A 24,833-nucleotide genomic window follows, 5' to 3' on the forward strand; every position below is an offset into this window, starting at 1 on the left:
TGATGGCAGCAGAGAAAGTCTTTCCAGGCTTTTGTAAGGCACAGGGGGAGGTGGTGGAGGAGGGGGGAGATGAATGTCTCTGCTGACTGGCAGAGCCATAACCCACACTGGATCAGGAAGGGACTGGTCTGCTCTGGCAATCCCTGACCCTCCATGCCTTCTGGACTCATGGCGCTTGCTAAGAGCCGTGTGCTCCACTGCCCTCTGAAGCTTTGTCATCATTGATGTACACAGCAGAGGCCAGGACACGCTCACTCACTGTGTGGTAGCTGAGACACAGCTGGCTAATTCTCTCTCTCCATTCATTCATCCATTCATCCATCCATCACATCTAATTATCTATGTTCCGTCCATCTGTCCATCCATCCATCCATCCATCCATCCATCCATCCATCCATCAGCTCATCCATCCATCCATCCGACCATCCATCCATCCATCCATCCATCATTTTCAGCTTGTTTATGTTTCTGTACAGCTGACTGCTCATATGTCACAGCTGTCCTACTCTGAACGACAGAGCCGCAGTGTAATCTGACAGCATGATTCAGGAGAGGCTCTAGAGGTCGAACAGAGCCAAAAACACAAGTGACCTGCAGCATCGGAGTCAAGTCAATTGCTTTATCTCTCCCTCCTGACCCCTTTTCAGCTCACTACACACAAGTGTGGCAGGAGAGCTCTTCAGAGAATTCAGCACTGATGCTCTTAAACTTAAACTCTGAGTTAGTGGCGGTGGCTGCCAATGAGCCTAAGATGGTTCATGTCCATAGACACCTATGGGAATTTATGCCCATATATATATATATATATATATATATATATATATATATACACACACATATATATATATATATATATATATATACACACACATATATATATATATATATATATATATATATATAAATATATAAAAATGTATATGTATAAAGGTTACTTTTAAAGTAATATAAAAATGACTTTTTACTTTTAAAAAGACTTTAAGACTTTTTATTGTGAACCATTTGGGTGCTCATACTTGTTGCAATAACCAATCAAACCGCCTTGTTGCTAGGTAACGCATGACGTGATGTATGTAAAAAAACTGCAGTCTGTGTCCATAATACACACCAAGCTTAAAAAAAAAACAACTCTTGCAAATAACATATAATAAATCTGCATAATCTGCAAACAACTATCCCAAAACGTACGATTTTACTTATTTTCAATATGTTTCCACATCTGGAAGTCATTTTTTAAAATTCCCTTATTGGACGCAAGGTACATTCTCATCACTTGAGAATGTGAAGGATGTAATGGCATGTTCCAGCAGCATCTTCTACTTAATGAGGAAAACTCAATAAACAGCACAAATAAAAAGACAAAAGATCTGTCTCCTCTTTTAAATTAGCTACATTCCAACAGTATCAAGAACAGGCATTAACTGAGCATGCACCATGTTCTACACTCAGATGGCTTGACAGATGGCTCGAGATACCATTGCACTGTTAGTGTATGGTTACAAGCTCTTACACAAATACAGCATATGCAAAGAGAAAGAGGAAAGGAGATGGAGAAATAGAGTGAGCGAGAGTCTGTGTGCGAGCTCTAGATTGGCCTTAGTCATGGGGTATCAGTCCGTATCAGGCTTGCGTCCCAAGCCTCTCTCAGTGGTGTGCTGGGCTGTGTTCCATATCAAAGAACCGCAGCATCCCACTTTAAGAGCTGTACACTCCATCAACACTGATAATACTCTTCAATTAGCACTCAGAGCACCGCAGTAGCACATATCTGCTGTTACTGCTGCTGCACGAGCGCTTCCTGCAGTATGCCATCCTCTGCCTCTGTCAGCTTCAGTAAAGGAGTCCTTAAATGCATCCAGCAGGTTTTCATTATTTAAAAAAAAAAATATATATATATTTTTTGTACATAATAAATGCAATATAATTCAGCTATGCAGTGAGCTGTCTATCTATACCTCCCAAAATGTGCAGTGATGGTACCATACCATAATTATGGTCTGAAACAGTGCTTTACATTTATGCACTAACAGACACTTTTATCTTTGCATTGCATTCAAACAAATTTTATCAGAGAACACTTTTTTTTCTTACTTTGGGATTAGGATTTTTTTTTTTTTTTTTTGGAAGAAATTTATACTTTTATTCATCAAGCATGGATTAAATTGATCAAAAGTTACAGTACACATATAATATTGTCTATATTATGATATAATGCTACAAAAGATTTCAAATAAATGCTGTTCTTTTAAAACTTTCATCAAAGAATCCTGACAAAATTCTCAGAAATGTCATTGTTTCCACAAAATATAAAGAAGAACGAACTGTTTTCAACATTGATAAGAAGAAATGTTTCTTGAGTATCAAATCAGCATATAAGAATGATTTCTGAAGGATCATGTGACACCTAAGACTGGAGTAATGATTGCTGAGAATTCACAAGAATAAATTACATTTTAAAATACATTAAAATAGAGAGAGGTTCTTTTGAATTGTCACAATATTACTATATATAATATAGTAGAAATAGAGCCTTAATGAGTATCAGAGACTTCTTTAAAAAAACATGAAAAATTCTTACCGACCCCAAACTTTATAGTGTATACCATGGTAATAAATGATCACCAAATTCATTTGCATTTACATATTATTTAAAGACTGTCATGGTATTACCATGGTACCTTGTCTAAAAAAAACATGGTACATTTTTTGTAAACAGTATTTTTAGTCATTACGAATACATCTGTAATGCCCAAAAATGCTGTCTAGGTGGGCAGCGCACAAGGTTTTGAGACACAGCCATGAAATTATTGTGCATCAATATATAAATCATGTCATGCAGAGTGTTTAACCCTTTAAACCTGAGGTGTCCCGCCACCTGCACGAAAAACCTAATTACTAAGCAACCCTTGAATGGAATAACACAAAATAGGTACCATTTTAAAGCTTAGAATCGTAGCTTTTTAATGAATGCAATTATTTTGATCTGCAGGAAGGACGCCTCCCTCTGCACAATATTACTCATCATATTTTTCAAACCACTGCCTTGATCAACAAAAAATGTATATCATTTGAAAGCTCAGAGTCTGATTAACTCAGATTAACTCCAAATTATGCCAAATTATTTGCTGATAAATGACAAAAACTAAAAAAAAAAAAAAAAAAAAAGGATTTATGAAAAAGGTTTTTTGTGCCATGTACTCTAATATGTCAGAAACATCATACAGCTCAGTTAGTCATGTCTCAAATGTCATTTGAAAGGTCTCATCGAGTAGAATAAAACAAGTATAATTTTTTGGGGCTTTGACTAAACTTGAGTGAGGCATTACTTCAAATTCAAAACAACAATTTAAAAACTGTGAAGGGCTAGATAAAGGCTACCTTGATTCCAAATGCTGTAACTTTTGATTACTTCATGAAAGCACCACCAAATTTAATTCACATACAGCACACTAGTTGGGGAACATCACCTAAAAATATTTTTTTCTCCTACCTTATTTCTTTCATGAGATATCGAACGCAAATTAAGAATATGAAAAATCTCCTTTGACCCCACATTTTTCTTACATTTTATCACCTATTTCTCAGCATGAGAATATTCAAATGCAAAGATTTTTCCCCCCCATAAAAAAAAGAAATATTTCTATCAGACGAAACCTACCTTTTGACTCTCCTTGCTACAGTCTTGGAGTTATGAGTCATTATTTTTGTGTATGGCACTCAGAAAACAAACTTTTTTACAATTCCTTCAGGGAGTCAATTGCTAAACAAAAAGGCCTGTTTTGTTAAAAAATACTGTAACTTTTGGATACTTTATGCTATCACCACAAAATTTGAAACAGATACAGCTAACATGCTGTACAGGGGAACATCATCAAAAAAGAATTTTCCTCCTACCTTATTTTTGTCCTTAGATATTGAATGTCAAATTAGACAGATATGAAAATTTTTTCTTGAGCACTCAGATTTTTCTTACATTTTTATCTGCTATTTCTTAGCAGGAGAGTATCCAAATGAAACTCCCCACTGAAAGTACAGAAAGTTTTCTATCAAACAATACCAACCTTTTGACTCTCCTTGCTACAGTCTTCGAGTTATGAGTCTTTTTTTAGTGTATGTCACTCAGAAAAAACATCAACTTCAGTGAGGCAAAAATGCCTTCAGGGCTTAAAGGGTTAATAGACTCACTGTGCTGGTCTCTGCAATCTGTCGATGTAAGTGTCACAAATGAATATTCCCTCAGCTGATGTTCTGAGCGTAAAAGCCTATATCCCCTCAAACTAAAACCCCAGGCTCTACAGAAATAAAGGGGATGATTTTCTTCAGCTTTTTTTATGGCAGAATAGGGCATCAACTTTTTGATTACGACGGGTTCAATTTATCCATCTGTCCTCTGAAAGTCAGACAAGGCCAGACTAAATTAGTCATTCAATTACTGTGCTGGAAGAACGATTGATCCGCTTGGTTAAGGGAAATACCTCATTTATATTGCATGGCTCCATTGTAGCTTTCCCGGCAGGATGGGCGGCAGCACCCCTCGCCTAAAGCCGCGCTTGTCCAAACTTACAGGATTTTCCAATCTGTCTTAAATGTCAAGGATTCATTTAGTATTCCTGCTCTATTTTAGGAGATTGTTGGGGAGAGAGACCTCCAGGATCTGACACACTTGCTGCACTGCAGAATTAAGCTATTAGAGAAGTTCGGCAAGCACTTACAGCAGATCTTATGAGACTGAACTCATCAAGACAATGAGCTCTGCAGACAAACTGAGAAGACAGAGGCAGGATAAGTCAAGGAAGAAAAATCCACAAGCAGAAAGGACGAGGGCTGTATGGAGAATCTATATCTATGTGGGAAAATAGGCCGAAAACGAAAGGATGGAGAAAAGAGAGGCACGAGGAGGGAACAGGAGAGGAGAGGAAGGAGAGGAGGGGGGCTTTTGTTTATCAGGCTTTACCCAGCCACATTTTCATGAAGCCAGTCAAAGAGGGGTAGCATTCAGATTCTAAACACAGAGGGCTGATTTATTATTTAATGTTCACATTAGCATGAATGTATTAGTGTGCAGGTCCCTCTGGAGACACCTGCTCTCACATCTCTCTTTCCACTTTATATTCCAGAACTTGTTGTCCTCCCAATACCAAAGATTTCCATTGTCCTAACTTTAACAAAATGGGTCACCAGGTAGAAGATCATCAAAGCCCAGTGAAAACTGACTTTGGTGAATCACACCTCAAACGTCACATTTCACCCCAAAATCAAATGGGGAAAAGTAAAATAAAATTATGCTTTGCATAAAATTTCTATGGATTGTGATTTTATTTTCATTTCAATTTAACATTTTTATTGTAATTGTTTTATTACTGTAGTCATCCTCTGTAATACTGTTAATTAAACACATATAACTTTGTAATGCTTAAGCACAATTTTATGCAGCACAACAAATAGTCCCATGATGTATAAACAATGTATATTTTAAACAATGTTTTTTTTTTTTCATTATGTAAACTTGGGTAATAAAACAATTAAACAATGCAATTTAAATATTTTTTGCATCATGGTAATGCAAACAGGGAAACTGAAAATAATGCCACCATGAAAAAGAAAATCTTAATGCCCCACCCCCCCCAAAAAAAAATATTACAAATTTATTTAAAAACTGAAAAATTAATGTTTGAAATGCAATGCGAAATCTATACTGTATTTTTATTGATTCATTCTTATTTTTATTATTATTATTACTGTATTGACAACTGGGAAAACTTAAATAAAGGTCTTAACAGTCATAAAAATAGATATGTTGCATTTTTCTTATTTATTTAAATTTTTGGGTGGGGTGAAATATGGCCCAGACAAGTTGACAGGTGAGATTCTATCAAATAACAGATGTTATGTCCCAACCACCGTAAGGCCCAATCCCATTTCTTCCCCACCCATTTATCTATTTAATTATTTATTTATATTATATAAATAAGTACTTTTTAATAATTCACAATGTATGTATAGTTCCACAATCAATCAATATTTAAATAAACGTTTTCAATACGAATTAGCACAAGTCAATCTGCGATACCAAACTGGACCCCAGGGAGACGCCAAAAACCACTAAATCACCTGCCTGTACTACTATAATACGGCTCCATTCAGAATCGCTAAATCTCTGACCACTGCTTAATCTGTGTTCATTATAAAACACTCTTTCTTTTAAGCCAGACACGCTGAAAAGAATAATTTTGCTGACATCTAGACGTAAGTCACTATTCTCTCCGCAATCGCTGATGAAATCGGCTGTTTTCTCTGCATTAGTGCTGTTTTGAACTTACTGTTTGAATTTGTTTACTGGATTCTTGGACCTCCCAGGAGTTTACCAGTTTAAAATGATGTGATCACAAAAGCCTGTTTCTTTTCATTTTAAGATATTATTTTCATTATAAAGTACAGATTCAAATTAGTAATCAATAATTAATTATTATTCTGCTACTCTGCGCGCCTCCCCTGACATTCTCTCACGCTCCACACACACTCCGCTTGCATTCATTCACGGGCTTGGTCGAGATGAGAGGTGATCCCGCCTGGGTAGTGTGATTTATATAGTGTTCTTTCTAATCATATATGGGATCATATAATCACCCAGACCCTGACGCTTTTACTCTGAGTTCCGGCAACATGTCAGAAGTGCCGGTACGCACAAAAAAGTGCAGGTACTCTAAAGGCTAATATATAGAAGTGCTGGTACTGCTGGTACCGGTGTGTACCGGTCCACCTCAAGCACTTGAGTATAGGTGTGTGTATTGTAAGAGCTAGACGACGTATGACACATAGTAGTGGTGTCCCAATTGTTTGGGGAATATTTACACCCCTACCCCTTGACACTCTGTTTCAAAGGGCAAGGGGAAGGGGTGAGATGAAGGTGTATAAAATAGAATTGGGATTGGGCCTAAGAATGCACCCATGCACAAGCCTGGCTTTCATTCTTCTACAAAACTCTTTTTTCCTGTTCTCAGCAGCCATATGCTTCGCTCTGGCACCGCGGTGACAAGTAGAAAGAACAGAAACATGTAAAGAATAAGCAAACAGGAGAGAGCTTCCTTTCGAGCACTTTTTAGGGAATACGTTATACTATTGACTAAGATGCCCCTGTCATTCTGCGGTTTTGTCTTGTTTTGCTGGGGCAAAAAAACACAAACAAACAAAAAAACAATAAAAGACATTCATATCCATTCAAAACCAGCCTAGCCATGCTCCAGTAAAAGCTGGCAACTAACAGAGCTGAGCTCCTGGGTCCTGCACACAGCCAGGAGTCATTGGCATTCCAAATAAGTGCTGTGTAAGGCCGTATGTTTGTGTGCTTTTATCTGCAGGAGAGAAGATCTCTCAAATAAAGAATAAGATCACGTGTACGCGCTGCTTCACTTGCCAGCACTCGAGTCTGAAGCAGCACTGGCCTCCTAATAACAAAGACAGAGTGAATGGAAGATAGCGATGGAGAGACAGACAGAACTGGCGATTTTTGAGAGGGCCGTGATGTGATTATTGATAGGATAGGTCAGAGGCTGTGGTATTTTTTTCAAAGCTGCTGAGAGCAAACTGCAATGACACCTGCTGCTTTTTTGACTTTTTTCATTCAAAGCCACTTACAGTACCTCAGGACAAGGTGTGACTTGTTAGCGTGACCCTGCTGGTAGGTGTTATAGATATACCATTTTGCTGCATTTTTCTCCACTGACGATCATTTAAAAAGTGTATTCTGATAAAATAAAATCAACGCCATTCCTACTGGTAATGATTTTTTTATGTTTTTGAAAGAAGTCTCTTTTACTTACCAATTATGCATTTATTTGATCAAAATACAATAAATATGTAACTGAAATGTTATAACAATGTTATAACAATTTAAAATAAATATTTTCTATGTTGATTTATTTGAAAATTTCATTTATTCCTGTAATGGCAAAGCAGAATTTTCGGCAGTCATTACTCCAGAAAATACAGAAACGTAAATACATTTTAGAAACGTATAAAAAGGTACACTGCTCGATTGTACAATCTTTTGCATTCAGCGTGACCACCGCCTCACTGTGCTTATATAACCGATGTGAAGGATGATGTTTTACGTTGATGCAAGTGAAGTACAAAGCCTAGCCTATAATAAATCATATTTTAGCATCCAGATACGTCGCAAATATGTAAACATTTGGATTTGTGCCGAATGAGAGAGGTAGGCATCAGTTTCACCTTAAATTAGTTTGTTTTTGGATTGACGATTTTATTGCCTAAATGCATAGCCTTACCTTCAAAGGATTTGTTGTGGAGAGAAACTAATAACTGTGTTTATAATGTTTGTAAACATTTTTAATCTTAAAAAAATACTTTAATGTCTTTAAAGTGTTAATAGATTTTTTCCTTTTGTTTAGTAGCCTACGTTTGGCCAAAATCTAGAAAATATGATGGGTTAAGATAGGCTACCAGATTTTTTTTCTTTGTCTTTTTGAGTAAAGAAAACGCAAAGATGTACTTAATAATTATAATCAAGATGTACTTTATTATTATTATTATTATTAGCCTATTATAGGCAAAGAAAATTATTTTTAAAAAATAATGTTATTAACCGGTATTTCTTCTTCTTTAACCAGTTTTAGAATGGTAATAATAAAGAGGATCGCAGGAACAGAAACATTGAAATATCAATTCTGCTTAAAGTGAACCGATTCTTTTTTTTCTTTCCGTTTTCAAGCCCTGAACAGTAGTAAATGATAATCATCATCATCATCATCATCATCATAACCAAATTGTGTTTGAAATGTTCTTGCAGTGTGAGACAGGATGTTGGATACTGTTTCAGGAATGTGATGTATACTGGCTGCTCACCCCTTTGCAAATGGCCACAGCTTCCTTGGACATGGATTTAGGATAGGACACATGGTGCTCCATGATGGACTGAAACAGCTCATCCTCATCCTCACCATCAAATGGGGGCTTTGGAAAGAGATATAGAGAGAAGAGACAACATGAAGATGAGAGGACGATGCCGTTTGGTCGACAACAATAACATGGATTATATCTCATTTGCTTGCAATTTTTCCATTTGTGTCCCTTTAACATAGGAAATTTGAAAGTCATCAAAAAAAGTGCCTTTTCAAGTCTTGTTTGTTTAGTGGAGACTAGAAAAGAGAATTACGACGTTCTTTTGTCATGACAGCTCAGCAGTAGCATTCTCCGCTGGAAACAATTCAGACTTTTTTTTTTCTCCAGCTTTCAAAGCTTGACTTGTTTCAGAACAATTCATAAATAATTGACTGAGCCTGATAGGCATGAAATACTTGCCGTTAGTCTCGGGAGATTTGCAGAACGTAATTAATAAAAACTGACCTTGAGATAGCAAGAGGTGATTTACTGCAAGCAGCAGAGAGGAAATGAAACAGAGTGAATGAGAGAAGGCACAAACCCCTGACTTGGGCCTTCTTGATCTGGGTTATAATAACTCTTACCTGCCCAGCCAGCATCTCATAGAGCAGAACTCCAAAAGCCCACCAGTCCACTGACTTTCCATAAGGCTGGTAAGCGATAATCTGAAACAGATGCATTCAGTGTAAAAAACCAATTACAAATGGGTGACACTCCAAGGACAACTGTAAATATTAATATCAATCCCACCCGTGCACTCTGTCAAGAGTTTCAGAAGTGTTTATGGTGTTTTCAAAATGTGTTACAATGTGTTTTATGTACTGTAAAGTGTCTTTCACACAATATGAAACAAGCAGCTTAAGCTTTGAGGACTTGATGAACTCAAATTCCTTTACTCTTAAACAGCATGTTGTGTCTTGGATTAGGAGTGTGTTGTTGATATGAATCCATCTCGGAGAAGTACCATATGGTGTTCATTGAGATATCCAATTAACGTAACTCTCTACTGCATGACGCTGCCTCTGGGTAACGAACCCGTTTTCTCCAATACGAACTCATGATGTATATGAGATGGCAATACAATGGTTAATATTGAATGGATTACTTTTAATAAAACATTATTTATGTTGTGTAGAACTGAATTGAGTTTGTTTCCTAGAAACAACACTGTACAAATTTGTAAGGTTAGAGGAACTTAAATTAGTCTATGTGGGTATGTGTGAGACCATGTGCAGGTACAGTAGTGAAAGCCCTGGTAGATGCACAAATGTAGGCCACTGACTCTATTTTCTCATCCAACATTTGGGCACTCAGAACACTTTTTGAGCGCTCACCTCAGGGGCGATGTAGTCAGGGGTCCCACAGAAGGTCTTGGTGATGATTCCATCAAACATGTTCTCCTTGCACATGCCAAAGTCAGCAATTTTGATATGACCCTCCATGTCCAACATGACATTATCCAACTTTAGATCTCTGATGTACAAAGATGTGAGAGGAGTCAGTGGAGAACACAAACAAGCAAGAACAAGGAACAATTGTGAGAAAATGAGTGTGTTGTTCAAGGAAGGTAGAAAGGTTTCATTTGGGGGCTGGATTATCAAATTGAAAATTTGTGGTTTTTTCAAAAATGTTTTTTTTTGTAATGCAATGAAACACAAAACAATTCAATACACTTCACTGTTTTATAAAGTCGCAGGTCACGTTTAATTAATCACAGCTCAAGATGTTTAATGTTTTTTGTCCACTAAAAAATTCTGGAAAGACTTATTGTGTTGCCAATGTTTCAACTGGCTGAATGATCGTCTCCCAGTTAAACAACAGTACAAAAAATTGAACGGACAAGTACTTCCATCCCTCAAGGCCATTTTTTTTGTTTGCATCAAACTGAATACAGCATCGACTCTGACTAAGTTCAATTCCTCTGTGTAAGCAAGTGTGTTTTGGTGTGTGTTGCTCTGGAAGCAAATTGTCTAATATCTCAGCACCTCTTAAGACCCTTGTGGTGGCCATATTGAACAGTCAATTTTTATCAGGAGACTCTTCTCACTTCTCACTCACCTGTATATAATACCCTTCATGTGCAGGAAGAACAAGCCTATGGCGATTTCTGAAGCATAGAACCTAAAAACACACACACACATCAAGATGAACATCTGAGCACAGGAGATGAATCAGTTTATTTGGTTTTCTTGGACAATCTTCATGGCCAGAAGTCTGGGCCAGGTGGTCATTACCAAAAAATAAACTGTCTTATCAGTCTGACTGTCCATTGAGTGTTGCAGACATCTGTCTAATAAATAATGTAACAGTCTGATAGAGGTGTGTTTTCTGCTGAGAGCCTGGAAACTGGAGCTCTGCCCTCAGAAAAGACATAAGAGAGATAAAGCAAACCAGATATCTGTTATTAATACAAGCATGCAGTAATCTCTTATTTATCAGGTGGCGTGTTTTTCTGTCCTATATTTTAGAGTAACATTTGAAGAGAATTAGCATTCGTGTTCACTGACTAATGCAGCTGGGGGTGGAGCAGGAAACAGGCCTCACTACAGAGTCAGATTATGTCAAAAGATAACTTCTGTTTCCAGGCCACAGCGGCAACCAGTCTCTGGCTTTCACCACTCAGAGAGAGAGACAGACAGAGTGAGAGAAAGATAGAGGTGATTTCACTAAACATTTACAACACTTTTACATAAAGTATTTCAGCACAAAACCTTCACTAACTACCTGCAATCAGGCACTAACGACACTGTTACAGTGCTGTATATCAATTAGTTCACTGTCTATCTTTTCAAACATGCTTCCTTTCTTTGGAGGACTATAAAAATAAAAAGATATCAGTTATTAATTAAAAAACTTGTTTATTAAAAATTATTAATGCATTATTTTACTGTTAAATTTTAACATTTTAAGCATGAATTATATAAAGAGGTCAAAATGGCAAGTGATGTATTAAATGTATTGTTTTGTTACACTAAACATTTTAAATAAACAGCTGTAAATATACGTATATTAGCCAATTTGAAAAGCGGTTACTTATATATTATGATTACTGGAATTGTTTCATTCAACTACACTTTAAACATTTTAAATGCAGTTGTAAACGTCTATTTTTTTGTCAATTTTAAGTGGTTACTTTTATAATAATTACTGTATTTTCTCTACATACAACTATGCTTGAAACATTTTTAAATAAACTGTTGTTAATACATACCTTTATTTGTCAGTTTTAAAAGTGAATAGTTTAATTTTAATTAGTGTAATTATGTTGTTACATTCAACTACATTTAAAAAAAATTATTTTAAACTGAAAATAATTTACATTTTTATTTCTTGATTTAAAACATTGATAACATTCATTCACAAAACTCAGCAGTTGTCTGCCACATTTAACACTGTGTTATTAGCATCTGTGCTAATAGTCACTAAATGGCTTTTCGTTTAAGACAAGACGTTTGTGTACATTTTGTGCACAGCAAATGATGGCTTTATATGCATATACTGAGAGAATAAGGGAGGAAGTGCAAAGTAACAAGAAAATAATTATTGTATCTTAGAATCAATATGACTGAATCTCATTATATCATAATACAAGCAAATAAATGGCCACACTGCAGTTCCATAACCATTGTGGGCTTTTGCATCTGGAAACCTGGATCTATTCCATTACCAACAGCTACAAAATGCTGCAACTGTTCCACGTCCTCCTCCCTGTCATTGGGCACTCCTAATCACCCTGACCTTTGAACTGCACTGAGCTCCATACCCAACACAATGATAACACTGCACTCCTCCACAGAGACAGGCTAATTCTTTATGATAAAGGGCAGACAGCAAGCTGAAAGCAGAGCAAATAGAAATGAAGCTTGTTAGATGTAGAGACAGAGCGTGGTTCTGAGACGGGATTACCACAAAGGTCAGCTCAGTCAACTATTGCCAAAGAGATACTGCCCATACAGAGATCACCCTCAAACGCCTGTCTGTTTGCTGAAGGTTCTTTCTTTCTTCAAATTAGTTACAGGGTGGTTCACAGGAATTTCGGCTTGGATGTTATCACTTTAAATGAACTCAGACTATATCAGAAAGTCACTTGTGCTTTGTGAATGCAAAATGCTCCGGGTTCACTTTATTAGTAAGAGAACAAGTCTTAGTTTTTTTTAAACTAAAAAATATTGAGTTTTATTTACTTGAGTAGGGGTGTGCGGATCAGTGCAATGTTGACAAAAATTATGTCTTGATATTTTTGGGAATTTTGCTGATAACAATTATTAGACAATATTTTGCTGAGTAAGTTTTTGTGCTGGTTCCTTGACTGGTTTAGGCCTGTCATGGACAACTTACTCCTGAACAAAGTCAAGAAAATACAATCATTCAAACAACTGATTAATTCAGGAACGAAGAAAGTGACTGTCTTTATGAATGAGTCATTGAACCATTCACTAACACAATTTGTTAAAAATGCTGATTCATTCAGGAATGGAACACCATTGAGAGAGACACAGAACAGTTCTTTTGTGGGTTTATTTGGAAGCATTTATGTTGGAAAAACAGTATTGAATAATAATATTGTCATCTAGTTTAATAAACTGTTGTATGAAATCAATATTACGTTCTGCTGCAAATTGTGCTGATATTTGGTAAAACATCACTCTTGCTTGTGTGATTTTGCTTAACTATATCATATGAAATGAATATAAGACAAAAATTCGCATGGGGCATTTTTGCTCCCAAATCTTGAATTTGGGGTCATTTTCACTGTAAAGTGAAATTGTGTACTATCAAGGCATGTGTTAGTTTAGTTTTTAAAATAACAATTACAATATTATTGTAGACAAAACCTCTTACACACCACTATGTAAAAGGGCTTTCTATATCTCCTCTTATTCATCTGCCTCAACTCAATACCTCATTAAACAACAGGGAGGAGAGATGAATAGATGAATAAAGTGCTGCAGGGAAGACATATTCTTGTAGGCCAAAAACACAGAAATGAGTTAGCATTTTAGCACTTCCAGGTCCATTGTCCCGAAAGTCAACAGGTTTTTAAAATCTATTTATGTTTAAATGCTTGAAGTAAAGTCTATGGTCTGTGGCTTGGCTACAAAATTTATCATGAAGAACAAAACATTTAATTATCAAGAAGTGCTTGGTTGACCTACAAAAATATGACATCATTGCAGCACTCTATAGAGTTGCGAAATAAGAGTGAGTGAAAAAAGAAGAGTGAAAGAGAAAGTCAGAGATGGGGGAAGCAGGTTGACCTGGCCTTCGTACACCTATTTATGAATTATGCTGAGTAGACACCTCATATCTCCAACAGGAGGGCACTGAGGAAGAGGAAGAGAAGGAGCGGCAGCAGCAAGAGTGGGTCAAACTACTTTGAGGTCACTTTGAAGTGACAACACAGCACAGCGGGAAACTCTTTCTGCCCTATGAATGTCCCTCCTTTCAACCCATCATCCAATTGTGCAATAACAAGGAAAGCACCTGTTCATTCTACAGTGTTAACTGGATGAGTTCAACCACATTCACATTCCACTAACTGACACACATTGGTGAGCTCATCATGAACTAATCAATGTGCTCATCGATGAACTAATCGGTGAGCTCATAGTGAAATAATCTGTGAACAAGTTCTTTGAAGTCAACAGTTAATATTGGGGAATGCATCAACTTGCTGGTGCACCATCGACTCCAAGGAATCATCGGTCAGTAACATTAGCCATTCATCTGATTTTGATTGATGAATCTGAAAATGCCACATCTTTGCAGTGTGGCCACTTAATGGCGACAAAGATGAGAACTGTACTCACACAGCATGGGGTTCCTTAAACTTGCCGACCTGCTGGATATGATACATGAGATCCCCACCACTGATGTATTCCATGACAAAGTACAGGCGGTCCTGTAGATACACGGAGACAGTAGGGTAAGAGACAAACACAGGACAGTGAAAAAAGATGACAGAGAGTAAGACGGTTGAAGTCTCTTGCAACACAGAGCTGTTCTAAAAGTTTATTTATGTTTATTTTATTATTTGGTGTCAAGTGAGTGTCAAAATAAATTTTAGAATAAAATAAGACGGAATAGTAGATTTTGGTACCAATTCGATTATGGTTTCTTAATGATTCCTTTAGTACAATAGAAAACAGTTCTTGGTTCATTTTGAATTGGACATGACAAAAGTAATTTACAGTAATTCAGCAACTGTATAGCATTCTATTTGTGGTTGACATTTGTGGTGAATAAAAATTTATTCACCTCAGAACTGAATTGAACATTTCACTGAATGTTTTTGATTCACTAAAAAGAATTGGCTTATACGAGTCATTCATTTGGGAACTGGATGGAATTTGATATGCTGTATTTTTATGATTTACTAAAAAGGATAATCTCATTTGTCCGGGAACTGGACAATACTGGGCACATCATTTATTTTTGATTCATTAGAAAAGTACTGGCTTATAAGATTCATTTACTCAGGAATTGGATTAAACTGTTTGCACTGAATGCTTTTGATGCACTAAAGAGAATTGGGAATTAGACAGAATTAGTCATGTTATACGTTTCTGATTTACTGGGGGGAAAAACATTCAATAATCTTATAGACATGCTGTATACTTTTGATTTAATAAAAAAGATTCAGTATGTAAGGGTCAATTGTCCGGGAACTGGGCTCCATCGGGCATGTTGTATATTTTGGGTTCATTAAAAAAGAATCAGCTCAAAGGAGTCATTCATTTGGGAATTTGACAGAATTTGTCTGTTTCTGTGAAAGAAAAAAAATCAGGAAACAGACAACGGTAGACATGTTGTATATTTCTGATTCATTTAAAGGTACTGGCCCAGACAATTAATTTATATTTAAATTTATTCATATATTTATCCAAATATAATTCTGAGTACTGATAATAACAGTAAGATTTTATGTTTTTTTTTTTTTTATTACTTTTACTGTCACTCAACCCCCTGCAAGAATGTTTGCTTTTAGTGGCACAAGTCTATAATACATTTTTAACACATCCACACACACTACTGCACATCCTCACACTAATACACGAGACAAATCCCAGGGCCAAAATCCAAAGATCAAAACACGCTGGACGTCTTCATATCTGCAAGTTTCAGCCACATTTTCCCTGGGCTCCATTTTATTGGCTTTCTCCCTGTAATGATGAGGCTTATTTTGCATCAGTTGCTGGTGGTGTAATTTCCTGCAGTGGTGGTGGTGGTGTGTGTGTGTGATGGTCAGGGGAATTAGAGTCAGGGAGGATTAAGAGACTGAAAGTGATGAAGAGTGTGAGGGGGAGACGGACTGCTAGGCAGCAGTGCTTAAAGGAGGTCCCATCACTGTCAGGCAGGAAAGAGGGCAGGCGGGAAAGAGTCTTTACCTCACTCCACTACACACCAACTACCTAAACCCCTACGACTACAACACATCAGCATACACATCCACACACACACACACACACACACACATACACACACATATACACACACATCTGACTAACTCCCCATTATAGGCTTGAGGATAATCTATATGACTGCAGCTGTTTGGCTGTCAAATACCTCCTGTGACTGATCCCTCTCCATAAAGAAATCCCCTCCCAACACCCCACTCGAATATCTCGGAGCTAACCGGGCTTTATTTGCTCTTAATGAACACGTGAGCAAAGGAGGAGATGATTTAGTGACGTAGCTTCGTTTGATATCCAATGCAGTTCCAGAAAAATCAGCCATAAAAGAGCTTCAGCCGCGTGACGTCACAATCTTTTCCTCCCCTAGAGTCTCCTCGGTTTCTGACTCAGTCCTCTCTATCCTTTAACTCTCACTTCCTGTCTCGATTTCTCCATCTCTTGCTATCTTGCTGTCGGTGACAGGGGCTCATGCGGAGCTCAGTTGGATATTGAGAGACGACAATGCTGCCTGTCACAGCTCTGCTGCGGCCACAGATGAGTGTGTGGCGCGCTGCCCCCCTGTGAGCATGTCACATTCCCATGACCACACACACACACACACACACACACAAACACCATTCTTGTCGATGTATAAATGACTGCAGTCTCTAAGCAGCATGTGGGGGATGGGGAGGGACGGATTCAAGTGTGTGTGTGTTCGTATGTGTGTTTGGTCATGTGCTACAAAATGAAAGAACACAAAGTGACATGTGCCCACGCTTAAGCTTATGTCAGAGGATATACATTGAGAAGAGCAAGAGAAGAGAGGAGCAAAAAGGAGATGAGTTGAGAAGAAAAGGAGAGGTGATGAGATGCTATGAATGGAGGACAGGAGAAGAGATGAGATGAGATTAAATGAGGAGAGATGAGACAAGATGTGATAAGAAGAAGAGAAGAGGACAAGGGAAGATGAAGTAAGGAGAGCAAAAGAGACGAGGGGAGGCGAGATGAATCTATGACATGAAATGAGATGACAGCAGAAGAGACGAGACGAGACAAGGTGAGAAGAGACAAGACAAGAAGCTGCAGTACCATGGTCTGAAAGCAGGAGTGCAGCTGAGTGAGGAAGGGTGGTTTTCCTGCCAAGGCCAACACTCTCTTCTCCACCATAGTGCATTCTACATCATCATCCTGGATCACCACGTCCTTCTTCAGGATCTTTATGGCAAACAGCTCCTCACCTCCCTTTTTCTCGGCCAGCATCACCTAAAAAAGACAAACAGAGAGAGAGAGCGTGAAGGTAACAGGGATGTTCAGAGTTATGTAACCAAACACATAACTGAAGCATTTGAGTGAGCAAGCAGGAGGAGATAAGCAAAGAAACACTGTAACACAGCACATGGGCTTCATTTATTAGCAGAAGATACACTGGCCTTTGACTGTGGATCAATACAGCAGTGTTTACACTCATTCTTAGCATGTTTAGGGCATGTTTTGCCAGAGAACATAGCTGCAGTTGAGGCACAGATGATATACAGTAAAAGACAAAGAGAAATGATGGACAGAAGAGATGAAGCTCTCGCACACATGTGAAGACAATACGGAGCAGATCTGAGTGTGGCACAATGGCAAGGTGAAGGAAATCTTGAGTGACGGGAGGGCAGATTTTAATTGTGCTCATTTTTAGGATTGAGCCTGAAGCTGCATGTACTAAAGAGAAAAGACAACTAGAGAGAGAGGGATAAAAAATGGAAGAAAAAAGAGTGAGAAAGTTCAAAAAGTAGAGTAAAAAGACTGCACTGAGTCAAAGAGCAATAGAAATGAGGGAAGATTAAATAAATAAGTGAGAGATTAATATCATAAACATTAAAAAGTATAAACATTTTAATATATATATAAAATTGATCCAACATACATTTTTATGACTCCAAAATGAGCAAGAAAGAAAAAAAGATGTTACATGGTAAATAAAACTTGCCAGATAGACAACATTAAAACTTAATTTCACCATCGTCACACAAAAATAAAACAAATCAAAATATCAAATAAAAAAACAAAAAAAAAAATAAACAACAAAAAAAAAACAAAAAAAAAAAAAAAAATAAAATAAATAATATAAAAAAAAAAAAAAAATTAATTGTAAAATAAATTGCAAAAATTACAATTAAAAAAAAAAAAATCACAACTATAATTCCACTGAGCACAGAACAGTCAAGCCATTCAGAAAAATTTTCTGTAATATTGAGACATCTGTTAAAACACCTGTTACCATACAAACATAGCTGAAACATAGATGACCTAGATGAATGAAATCAAACACTGATTTCAATCAATACCAAAGGAAAACAAATACAACGTTTCAAACTTTGAGTTGTGCACTGTGGTGCTTGTCTTACTATAGTACATTACATCCACATGCAAATGAAGTCATTTTTTTCAGTAGCATGACAGTAGTGTAACCATTTTCAAAACTGTGTATCTTTTCCAATAACAAGCTACTTTTTTTCAATTAATGGCAGCGTAGCACGACAAGGCAGTAAACAAACACGCTCTTCTAAAATATCCTCTCTCTCTCTCATATATGGAGTGCCAGAAAATCTGATTCTTTGCAGTGAATTTGTTCATATAAATAAACCAATTAAAAAAAATAATTAACCAATTTGTGTTCCTATGTGGCATGTTTTCCAGGTTGTGGAAAGAGTAGCTTGACTGTATCATAACTATATATGTGTATCTTGTAGTTTGGAAAGCTACAGATTCAAATTATCTCCCCAACACTTTTATGCGTGTGTGTGATGAATTTAAACCCAATCCAATATGCCTGACACAGCCACAGTACTTCTTGTCACCAAACCAATAGCACTTCATCAGTGTGTGAAAGCATTTCTCAAATACCTTCACTCATTCTGCGACAAGGTCACATAGAGAAAAACCTGACAGAGGAAAAGTAATGCTTGAAGAAACTTCACGGACAGTCTGGCTCTGCCATTTAGCTCCCTCTTGAAAATAAATGCACATATTGAAATGAGCAGAGTTATTTCAGTGTAAAGACAGCCCCAGATGGACACCTTGTGACTGGCAATGGGAAAAGAAAAGCGATTCACTTCAACGTTACAGAGGACACCATCTGCTCCTCAAAGGCTCTACACCCTAACACACACACACACACACACACACACACACACACACACACACACACACACACACACACACACACACACTACTCTGGCAGAATAGCAAGCAGGTCATATCCATTCCAACGCATTAATTACCGCTGCATACCTGTTTAGAAAAACTCACATCGAACAAAAGATACACAGTGCTCCAAAGTCTCAAGGACATTGTCAGTTAGTGCAGCCACACAAAAGTATCTGCTAGGCCCTGGATGAGAACTGCTCCAGGATCAGCATATTCAAGGACAGATACTGATCAATGATCATGTCTCCAACTGGGAGATCTGCTTCAAACCCATAATCACACAACTGGACTTGTGAAAGTGCACATCTGTCAGCTTTTGAAGCTCCCTCTGCTGAAAGCTCATCATTATGGAAATTTACAGTCTTTTTGACAAAGCGCCATTTTTAAAAATCACTGGGAAATATCAACACTGCCAGTCTCACATTTACTATTCTAAAATATATTTTTTAACATGTCCGAACTGTTAGAACTTTTGTGAACGCGCTTCACAGTAGCCTGCATCATCTTCTTCTTGTGGCTTTATTGGCGGATTGCAAACTTATAAGTGCATTACCGCCAACTATCTCTCAAGTGGACCATTGACACTCCTGATTGAGATTGTAGATAGAGTGTTAATGGTCCATTTGTCTAAACCTAAACCTAAAATCAGACATCACAGCTCATCCTGTGTTTACTGTTGCCTACACCGGAATGAGGTAAGAAATCAAGGTCTTAATATCATATGCTTTCATCCAAAATCTTAAAAACGTGTTTAATGTTTTAAGGATCTGTAGAATTTTTTACTGGAAAACAAGTACTGATTAAATCACTATTTGTTTTCAGAATGCAAGTTCTGGCTGACTTCAGCACCGACTTTGCTCTCTGAACACAAATCTATGAGATTGCAGAGAACCTTAGAGTCACGTAGGCCTACAGACATTTGTGTGTGACGTTTGGTAGCCTCTGAGAATGAAGATGCAGCACTGAACTGGACAGGTCAGTCTGTCAGATGCAACAGTGAGGCTGATGTTTAATTTGTCGTGATGTGGACGACATCAAACAGTCTTGGCTAATGATGCTGACAGAGGTCTAGCACTACACCTCAACATATCAATATCATTTTAAAATCCTGTTGCCATGGCAACTGGCAGCAGCTGGAACATGAGCCCACTCACCCTCCTATTTCCCCTCTCGCTGTCTTTTAGCCTGCGTTCCAGTAATCTTAGTTGTTTAGAGTGACCTCACAGCTCGAGATTACCTGCTGCTTCAAGCACCAGTGAGCCTACCTGAGACACACAGAGAAAGAGAGAGAGACAGAGGGCGAGAGTTACCTTTCCAAAGCTGCCCTTGCCCAACACCATGAGAAAATTGAAGTCGGACAGTTTCATGCGGTCCCGGTTGCCATTGCTGTCAAATTTGGAGATGGTGTTGGAGGAAGAGCCATCTTTTTTGCTGGGACCAATTTTAGCTCTCTGTAGGGAAAGAGCAAAAGAAACAATATGCTCGTGTTAGAGTGGGGTCAGAAAAAACACAGACACACACGTTTGTTTTTCTAGCACGGAGGCTACTTTCATGCAAGTGCAAGTGACGTGACATACAGCCAAGTATGGTGACCCATACTCAGAATTCGTGCTCTGCATTTAACCCATCCAAAGTGCGCACACACAGCAGTGAACACACACACACACACACACCGTGAACACACACCCAGAGCAGTGGGCAGCCATTTATGCTGGGAGTTCGGTGCCTTGCTCAAGGGCACCTCAGTCGTGTGCCGGCCCGAGACTCGAACCCACAACCTTAGGGTTAGGAGTTAAACTCTCTAACCACTAGGCCACGACTTCCCCGTGGCTTAGTGGTGAAATACTGACTTCTATTTTTTTTATACTGAGCTAATGATGTTTTCTTTCCCCTACTCCTAAAACCAACATTGCAAAAACCTACACTTTTAGACAAAAAAAGTCCAGAAGCTGTCCCTGGGGCAGTACCCTTTCAAAAGGCACTAATATTAGGTACTATTAAGGTACTAATATGTACACTTTACATACTAACATGCATATTTATAGTACTAATATCACCGCTTAACAGTAAATAAGGTACAGAGGTGTACCTTTCGAAAGGGTATTGTCCCTGTGAAAGCTTTAGTATCTTTTTTACTGGAACACTGAAAGTGTATAGACACACCAATATTAAAATTCTGGCTTCCATTCTTTGCAATAATCTGATATTTATTTTCATGTTACGGCTGTAAACAGATAAAGGACAATATTAAAATACTATACTATATTGTCTAAATAAATAAAGTAATGACTACTTAAAAGCAAGTAAATTTAGGCATCACAACTTTGCAATATTCAATATGAGAAATGGATATTCATTTTGATTACATTTAATAGTGTTGTTAAATGATTAAATGTGTTTCAAAAAATTATTAGTATTTTTTACATTTGGATTACATTTACCTTTCAATAAGCATTACATGACAGCAAATCTAAATGTAAAAACAGGAGTAATGAGTATGTCATTAAATATTTAAGATTGACCAATTAAAAAATCGAATATTAGCCAGTAACTAATAAAATATAACATACTATTCATCCCTAAAATATACATGCATATATGTTGGTATATAATACTGATAAAATAAAAAATGTATAATATTGGCTTACTGTGGTACACATATATTGCGCCAATTTGTACATAAAAAGATTTTTTGGGTGCACAGATTCAGTTAACAAAGCATGACAAGTTAGACATATTGCACATATATTGTGCATCCATACAGAATCTTGTTAGCATTTTAGATTTTCATCAAGACATTTAGTGTTTATTAAAAGCTAAGCACATTCTCCATGACTCAAGCTATTGGCTTTCATTTTTAGTCTTTAACTAGCTGACAGCGACAACTAAGCCTTAACATTACTGCAGCATGTATGCACTTGTGAAACAAGCTTCAATCTTTGAAATCTAGCCATCTTGTCTTCATATATGCACACTTTCTTAAAGACTGAGAGAGCAGTAATGAGGAAAGACCAATAAAATAGTGAAAGAGCAAAAGAGAGCAAGTATACAGTGGGGAATTGCATGAGCAAATACAAACATAACAACTGCTCCATATGTCTATCCAAGCACCATCACATCTATATTTCTAGTCTTTTTCTTATTTTCCTCCGATCGTTTAATGGTCTACACAATGTAGGTGATTTCAGGGTTTACTATCCTCGTGGGGGACATTTATGCCACAGCCTGACATGACTGACATCTCTTGTTTGTTTCTCTCCGTTGATGTTACTGAATTTCTTAAGCAGGTCTATTCATCACATCCCTGCTAAATCAGTCAAACACATGATTCAGCAAACGTTGGGTAAACCTGTCACCCAGACTGCAGATTAAGCCATTTTTGGCTATTGTGTGCATGTGCGAAAAAGACAGCATGTATCTATAATACAAAGAGAGATATTAAATATGTCTTTGGCAGCATTTGTAAAACAGCTCTAAAGTGTTTGTTAGACACAGAGGAAGTGGGTGTGTGTCGGTTAAACTGTGGCAGTTTGTGTGTGTGTGTGTGTGTGTGTGTGTGTATCTCTCACTCTCTCTAGGTGAACGTTTAGTTTCTGGCAAGGATCTCACTGCCCAAGCTGGCATGCTACGGAATAACAGACAGCCTGTGTAAATGTCTGTGGTTCCTTCTGTATTAAGTGTGTGTGCGGTCACAGGGCACAGTCATTAGGCCCCGTCGGCTGCAGGCTGAGGGGAAGTGTACTGCCGATTTCCTTGTTCACCAACTTTCTCCTTCACAGTCCACTGAGAACTGATCCATTATCTACAGCTGTGAGCCAATCACACCTACAGCAGCCTAGCAACAGGTCACGCACACACACACACTGTCTCACACGCACTAAAAGCTTTTCTCATTCACAACACGTTTACAAAGCACTTGGGCTGACACACAAAACACAACAGTGCGTCAAGATTCTTCACTTACTGTGCTTTTTATGCTCTCCAGACACTATGTTAACTGGTATCTCTCGTGTTTTCCTCTAAATATATTTAAACATACTTAAAACAAGATAAATTTATTTGGACATTTGTCTTGATTTTTTTTTATTCAGATATCGTTTTTTTTTTTTTTTTAAAATATGTAAATATGTACGAAAAAAAAAAAAAAAAAAAAAAATATATATAATGAAAATATTAATATATATATATATATATATATATATATATATATATATATATATATATATAAAAAACATTTTTTTTAATAGTTAATGTATAAAATATTTAAATAGTTAAATATTTAAATATTCAAAATTTATTTGGACATTTGTCTTGATTTTTTTTTTATTCAGATATCGGTTTTATAAAAAAATATCTATTTAAATATATATTTTTTTAAATAGTTAAATATAGTAAATATTTAAATAGTTAAATATTTGCTTTATATAATTTTTTATTTAAATATCTATGTATGTTTTATTTTAATTTTTGTTAAATATCTGTCTGTTTATCTATTTTAAAATGTATTTATTTTTTACATAATTAGTGAATATAAAATAAAATTTGATTTTTCGCCTTTAATTGATGGGACAGAACTGACAGGAAACAACAGAAGGGATGTTATCTAGAAACTGTTCAAGACAGATTAGATGTACAAACCCGATTCCAAAAAAGTGAGTAAAAAAGGAATGGAATAATTTACAAATCTCATAAACTTATATTTTATTCACAATAGAATATAGATAACATCAAATGTTGAAAGCCAGACACAAAAAAAAGTCATGCCAAATATTGGCTCCTTTTAGATTTCATGAGAGCTGCACATTCCAAAAAAGTTGGGACAGGTAGCAATAAGAGGCCGGAAAAATTAAATGTACATATAAGGAACCGCTGGAGTACCAATTTGCAACTTATTAGGTCAATTGGAAACATGATTGGGTATAAAAATAGCCTCTCAGAGTGGCAGTGTCTCTCAGAAGTCAAGATGGGCAGAGGATCACCAATTCCCCCAATGCTGCAGCGAAAAATAGTGGAGCAATATCAGAAAGGAGTTTCTCAGAGAAAAATTGCAAAGAGTTTGAAGTTATCATCATCTACAGTGCATAATATCATCCAAAGATTCCGAGAATCTGGAACAATCTCTGTGCGTAAGGGTCAAGGCCGGAAAACCATACAGGATGCCCATGATCTTCGGGCCCTGCATCACATACAGGAATGCTACTGTAATGGAAATCACAACATGGGCTCAGGAATTCTTCCAGAAAACATTGTCAGTGAACACAATCCACCGTGCCATTCGCCGTTACAGGCTAAAACTCTATAGGTCAAAAAAGAAGCCATATCTAAACATGATCCAGAAGC

General features: G+C 37.1%; 1 protein-coding gene across 2 annotated transcripts in view; it reads right to left on the minus strand.

The window, feature by feature from the left end:
- prkcbb (protein kinase C, beta b) overlaps positions 1-24,833 on the minus strand; it is a 113,130-nt gene that overhangs the window by 18,653 nt on the left and 69,644 nt on the right. For both annotated transcript variants that reach the window (XM_042722905.1, XM_042722896.1), the window contains exons 9-15: positions 20,804-20,944; positions 17,388-17,561; positions 14,712-14,803; positions 10,960-11,022; positions 10,236-10,374; positions 9,486-9,566; positions 8,866-8,973 (exon numbers count right to left, since the gene is read on the minus strand). In XM_042722905.1, the coding sequence (XP_042578839.1) occupies positions 8,866-8,973; positions 9,486-9,566; positions 10,236-10,374; positions 10,960-11,022; positions 14,712-14,803; positions 17,388-17,561; positions 20,804-20,944 (798 nt within the window). The remainder of the gene's footprint in view (positions 1-8,865; positions 8,974-9,485; positions 9,567-10,235; positions 10,375-10,959; positions 11,023-14,711; positions 14,804-17,387; positions 17,562-20,803; positions 20,945-24,833) is intronic.

Source organism: Cyprinus carpio, chromosome A3 (genome assembly GCF_018340385.1).
Source record: "Cyprinus carpio isolate SPL01 chromosome A3, ASM1834038v1, whole genome shotgun sequence".
NCBI lineage: Eukaryota > Metazoa > Chordata > Actinopteri > Cypriniformes > Cyprinidae > Cyprinus > Cyprinus carpio.